At 40.3% G+C, this 6799-nt stretch overlaps 1 protein-coding gene across 1 annotated transcript; it reads left to right on the top strand.

The window, feature by feature from the left end:
• Positions 1-934: 934 nt before the first annotated feature.
• On the top strand, positions 935-4757 carry LOC307074265 (E3 ubiquitin/ISG15 ligase TRIM25-like; the record flags this gene model as incomplete). Its single annotated transcript, XM_079734281.1, has 4 exons — positions 935-1041; positions 2508-3578; positions 4176-4475; positions 4753-4757. Exons 2-4 carry the CDS (start codon positions 2510-2512, stop codon positions 4755-4757), a joined length of 1374 nt encoding a protein of 457 aa, XP_079590407.1. The 5' UTR covers positions 935-1041; positions 2508-2509.
• Positions 4758-6799: the final 2042 nt, after the last annotated feature.

Raw genomic sequence — 6799 nt, 5'->3', positions numbered from 1 at the left:
ATTTAACATTTGCTGAACTGAAATGCATCTTACTTGATCACAATGTAGGTCAGGAACAACATAAAACAGTAAACCTTAAATCACATGGAAATGTGATTATATTTTTGGTAACCCATGAAAACAAAATGGATACCGAACGGTCTTCTTATAGAACATAGAACAAATCTTGAAGTGTCCTTATATTGTCTTTAGCAACAAAAAAAAACAACAAAATAAAGTAAAGTAAGGTGCTGGCCAGCAAAACAATATTATAGAGCTCTATGTGTGTGGTTATTGAATTGGTTTTGCCTGCAATCCTTGGCGACGTTCAGAAGATGGCGACGGCTCCTCACGAGCCACTGGGAAAAGCAACTCAGGAAACAGCAACCGTCTCTTTCATCAATGTTCATTAACTCGGCGGAGTTCCCTTCTTATGGCCTTCTTGTGTATACACTTTGCCGACGGGATTCCGGCTTATTATCAAAAGCAAACCGAGTACTTTGTATGGTATATATTACACTTAAAATACTTTTAACAAGTTAAACTCCGAAATAAACAGCAGGAGAATTACAGCTTGACCACACGTTGCTTGCAGGCATTGAAAAAGAGATCTACCCGCGAAAACTTAGTCTCCAAGGTAACAATAACACACACCGTAAAACAGCAGTCGTAAAGCTGCCGCAACATAAAGTGGTCGTAACCCTTAAAGAGACACACACCAAAAACAGTGATAATACAGAAAAGCATTAGCTGACTGAAAATATATCTGGGTTACAGTATCAGGACGATCACCTGATTTACTTCAATCCATCGTATTGATTCTATTGATTCCTGTGGACAAGGATAATGTTAACGCAAGCAAAATGAACACATATGCATGTGTGGCACACGTCCGAATGTTGCTTGAAATGAGACGCTTATCAGTGTTTATGGTTGGTGGGTGAGTCCGGGGTGGTGTCGTGTCACTCAGGGAGAGAGGTGAGCATACACGACGTAGAGCCACTTGTCAAGACCAAGAACAACACGTTTTTTAAACGAAATAGTCTGACAGAACATTATCAGGTGAGTCCAACATTTTGACCCAATATCCTCATTGAGCCTTTCTAGTCTGCGGGTCTTCATGTTGTTCGTCATGTTTGATTAAGATTTATTCTTGAAACAACACGAACATCTATAACATCTAAAACATCTGAAACATATACAATAGAACGAGTTAAATCGCTTCTTCTTTTTTTTTTTTACCATTGTAATGCATTATAAAAATGTGGTTAGCACTCAACTAACCACATTCGTTTTTATAATGTAGCTGAGCGCTGCTTGCACCACTCAACTTGAGTGGTGCAAGCAGCGCTCAACTATTGTTCTTCTTGGGCTTTATTATTCTATCTTTCTTTATTATTTTCTACAAACTCTGGCACCACACTTCTTACACAACTTTTCCCCTAGAGACTACATTCCACTTTTAAAATGTTAATATCTGCTTGGAATCGTGCGGTAGAATTCAACGTTTTTAAATATTTTATGATTTTTTTCTAAATATTATTTTTATAATGGATGTCAATGGGAGGAGGGTGAAGCCGTCCGCCCATTCTGACACTTCTACTACTTCAGCTTTCAACTCGGTAATTTTTTAACCTTTAAACACCGTTCAAACATTTAACAAATCACCACACTTTGATATTCAAATACATGTAAACACATTTTCTAAATAATTTATACTTTTTTAAGATTCCACTGTTTTATTTTTAAACCCGCTTCGTATATTTTCAGTTGGTCTTGACTAAACTTCCGTTGAGCCCTGAGACTACTCCGACCGCTCTAGCCCAACGTGGCTATCACAAAGGCGAACCCTTTCGGATGTCGCGGAGCTTTACAACGTCAATATATAACCTAGAAACACAATCTAAAGCTTCAATGGTGTATGAGTATGTATGAGTGTTTCTTGTGTCATTGGCGCCTGAATGATGCATCGATTGGCATTGTGTTTGTTAAGCATCGGAAGTTTGTGTGTGGGGAACCCCGTTTATATGGCTAGAGGCTCGGCTCTTCCTATATATCTCTATCGAGTGTTGGACTCCACAGAGTCCAACATTATAACACTTATCATTTTGTAAGGTTATCTTGATGAAGTAGATGTGAAAGAATAACTTTAATAAGACAAGGGATCACGCACACTCACTCACTCACTCACTCACTCACTCACTCACTCACTCACTTGATTCAACCATTTCAAACAGCTCGGCTATTTTATCTGAAATGTATTCAAACTTTTCATTTTAGCTATTTGTTTAGCTCTTACACTTTATTTGTTTCTAACCATTTTACACTTTCAAATGGTGTGCATGTTTACTCCATTGAGACTTAAACTATTAAAATCTTGTCACTTGATTTAAGCTATTCAAATCAACATTTATTTTACGTCTTTAACTGTCGCTTTGTTAAAACATATTTTCAACATAACATGAAACAGCACTATCTTTTGCAGGAAATGCATTTTTGGTTTTCTAACTAAAACAAATGTTTTCTAGGAATGGCCTCTGCTCAAACGTCCTGGTCTAAGGAGAACTTTTCATGTTCCATCTGTCTGGATGTGTTCAAAAGCCCAGTTTCCACACCATGTGGACACAACTTCTGCAGAACCTGTATTACAAAGTTCTGGGATGGCCAAGTCCGGTACAAATGTCCTCTTTGCAACGAGCTTTTCCACACTAGACCTGATCTACGGGTCAATACCCTCTTATTAGAGTTGGCAGCTCAGTTTAGAATGTCCGTACGAGTAAAAAAGCAGCCTTGTGTTGAACCAGGAGAAGTTCCCTGTGACGTCTGTACTGGGACCCAGCTGAAGGCCGTGAAGTCCTGCCTAGTGTGTCTTATCTCTTACTGCCAAACCCACCTCGAGCCACATCAGAGAGTTACACGCCTGAAGAAACATCGGCTGGTCGAACCTATGGACCGTCTGGAAGACAGGATGTGTAAGAAACACAACCGACTTCTGGAGCTCTTCTGCCAGACTGAACAGGCGTCTGTGTGTCAGTTCTGCGCAGAGACAGACCACAAGTCCCATCACGTTGTACCTCTCAAGAAGGAATATGAAAGGGAGACGGCCAAGCTGGGGAAGATGGAGGCTGAAGTTCAACAGACGATCCAGAAGAGAATACAAACGATTCAGGAGATCAAAGACAAAGTAGACTGCATTAAAGCCGACGCAGACAGAGAGATAGCCGATGGTGTGCAAGTCCTCACTGCTCTGATGCGCTGCATTGAAAAGTGCCAGGATGATCTCAACCAAATGGTTAAAGAGAGACTGAAATCCACAGAGAAACAAGCTGAAGGCCTCATCAAAGAGCTGGAGCAGGAAATAAAAGTTCTGACCAATAGAAGCTCAGAGCTGAAGCAGCTCTCACACACTAAAGACCACCTCCACTTCCTCCAGACCTTCAGATCCCTGAAGGATCCTCCACCCACCAGGGACTGGACGACGGTGGAGGTCCGTCCTCCGTCATACGTAGGGACCTTGAGGAGATCCCTGGATCAGCTGGAGGAGACACTGAACATGGAGATGAAGAAGGTGGCTGACCTGAAATCCGCTCTGTTGAAGTGTAAGTTTAGGGGACTAGGGGACGTCTGTTCATTCAAATCCTAGTGATTGAAATTCCCAAATAGTTCATAAAATAGTATATTCTGATATTTGTGCATTATTGATATCGTTCCGAAAAAATTGACCCCAGAACGAATTTCAATTTCAACTTCTTTCATTTCTTTATTTAGCAAAGAATAATAGATTCTCGGTACTGTATGCTGTAATGCACAGAAATAAAATACTTAAACACTTAAATTGGTGCACATAATATGCCTCTTCGTCTGAGCTGAACTTGCAGTGTTAAGATTGTGCTGCATGTTCAGACTAAGAATTATTACTAACTTGTGTTGTGGCTTTTGCATTGTGTTGTGGCATCTGTGTCTGTGTTGCTTTTACGTTTGAGTTGTGGAGGTTTCAATTTTGTTGTGGATTTTCCAATATTGCGCTTGTGTTTTTTGAAATTTTCAAGTTTTGTATATGCAGTTCTTTCGACGTGTCTTGGCCACTGTAACATACTTCACTTCCATGATATTTAAATTATTAATTAATTAATTAGATGAGCTACTTATCTTTCTGTGTGGATTAGCAGCCTAATAATGTCGAATTCTCCCGTCAGATGCCTGTGAACTCACAATGGACCCGAACACAGCCCACAGACATCTCTCTCTGTCTGAGGACCACAGAGAGGTGACACAACTCGGAAGTAATCAGTTGTATCCTTATCACCCAGAGAGATTTAACTACCATAGACAGGTGTTATGTGGAGAGGGTATCGGGGGCCGCTGTTACTGGGAGGTAGAGTGGGCAGGAGAGGTTGAGATAGGAGTGACATACAGAGGGATCACAAGGAGAGGAAGGGGGGATGACAGCTTACTTGGAGAAAACGACAAGTCCTGGAGTCTTTATTGTTTTGATGGTGATTATGATGATGATGATGATGGTGATGATGACGATGATGATGATGATGGTGATGACGATGATGATGGTGGTGATGACGATGAAGATGATGATGGTGATGATGATGATGAGGAGGAGGAGGATGATGATGGTGATGATGATGATGGTGGTGGTGGTGATTGTGTTTACGAAACAAAACACAATTGCTCTGAAACAATCATACGTCTCCCTCCCCCTGGCTCTAACAGAGTAGGAGTGTATCTGGACAAGCCTGCTGGCACTCTGTCCTTCTACAGAGTGACCCCAGATGTAGCAGGGTCCTTAAAGACACTGACACACATCCACACCTTCCAGTCCACATTCACCCAGAACCTCCTCCCTGGGTTTATGTTCTGGCGTGAAGGTTCCTCAGTGTCTCTGTGTCGGTTGTAGACACACACACACACACACACACACACACACACACACACACACACCCACACACACACACACACACACACACACACGTTTGTACATAGCTAATAAAAAATACACATGCACACATTTGTATAATAATCAATAAAGATACACACACACAAGTTTGTATAAATAAATACACGCACACATAAATACATTTATAAATGTACTTAAGGCAGATAAGTTAAGCATAAAGCAGCAGGTGATTGTGGGCTGTGTTACTTAGCGTTGCGGTCAGATTAATTGATTGATTGTTAATTGTTGATGGGATGACCAGTTCTTATATGAATTTATATTTGGATTGCACTGTGCTGTTTAAATATCAGCTGAAATGCTTTTAGGGGTCAATCGGAGAGTGTAAATGTAATCTTCTTTTTAACTTATATACTTATATACAGTGAACTATACTACAAATGCTACATTTTATTAGGCTTCTGAAAGGTGGAGCTTGATGCACCATGAAAGGAAGGGGACTTTTAAGTTCTTACAGGGCTCATATCAACTTTAATTAGCTTAACATGGAACCAGATTAATAATGCAAGTGGTATAACTAATGATGGTCATGTTGTGAATGACTTTAAACTGAATATTGATGCCTTGTGTTCTGTTTGGAGCAACGCAGCAGCAGAACATGTTCAGTTATTAAAGATATGTGCACACCTGTTTGTAACGTCTGCTTATTCTATTATTTTAGTCCTTCTGTTTATTGTGCACATGTAAGGGACTATTTTTCTGTTGTATTTGAAATCATAATGGTAATAAAAAGCTCATCCAACTGTTCTCGTGTGTTCAGCCGATGGCTCTTAATGTTTCTTTAGCTGAAATCCTCCAGGCTGAGCAGATGTTTCTCCAGAGCTCTCTGTTGGTTATCCTAGCAGCACACCTGGAACGGCTGGAAGGTCTTTATAATCTAGAGTCATGGTGATATCAGTATGCGCTCATGCTAAATATCTATAACATGAGGTGAACGCAGTGTGTGTGTGAGGATATTGGCAAGAATTAAACCACCGTCTAAAAGGTACTGTGTTCAATTCCCAACCTCCGCAGCGTAACCCGTAGCATTCCTATAGAGCAAGACGCTCCCTAACCCCTACCGTCCTTACACCTGTTAATATATGTATATATTAACTGTAAGTATCTTTGTGTAGCCGGCCTTGATTGCATCGGCTAATTCTGCGCTGTGTTAATGAGCCGGGAGACAACTGCTGATTTGCCACGGGAGATTTTATTCTGTGTGGGAACACATCAATACATACGTCAATGCTGTCCGTCTCACAAGCGCACTGTCTCTCCAGCAGGGCAACTCTCCGACTCGCGAACATGTTACATTACGACATCAGAACCAACCTGCCCACTAAACAAATGAAATTAAACAAAAATACACCGAAATAAACAAAACATAAAAACACAAAAAGAGAGCTCACATAGCTGTGTGGGAACACATCAATACATACGTTAGTGCTGTCCGTCTCACAAGCACTCTAAACAAGAGGTCACTAAAGGCGCCAAATCACACAAAGACGGTCGAACTGAATATAAAAGTACGTTTACCCACTAAACAGAGCGTCTTTTTGTCAGAAACTAAAAACCATAAACTCAAAATATTATTATTTACGTTCGTTTTATGTTTTGACCATGTTTTATAACTTAACACTAATAAACCGGGAGCACTCTACATTCCTAACTCTCTCCAGCAGGGCAACTCTCCGACTGGAGAGGACGGCGCGAAATAAACATTAAGTGACTACACACAACCCAACGTATTAAAATAAAAGCGTTCAAAACAAATATTCATTTATACATAAAGGAAAAATAGTAAATTAAAGGAATAAAATAATTATTGGTGAAATATAGCAGAACTATAAATACATCGGTTACATACGGATG

This window comes from Pollachius pollachius (genome assembly GCF_949987615.1).
Source record: "Pollachius pollachius genome assembly, chromosome: 4".
In the NCBI taxonomy this organism is placed as follows: domain Eukaryota; kingdom Metazoa; phylum Chordata; class Actinopteri; order Gadiformes; family Gadidae; genus Pollachius; species Pollachius pollachius.
The sequence above is the reverse complement of the archived record's forward strand: the minus strand, read 5'-3'. Positions and strand labels throughout refer to the sequence as shown.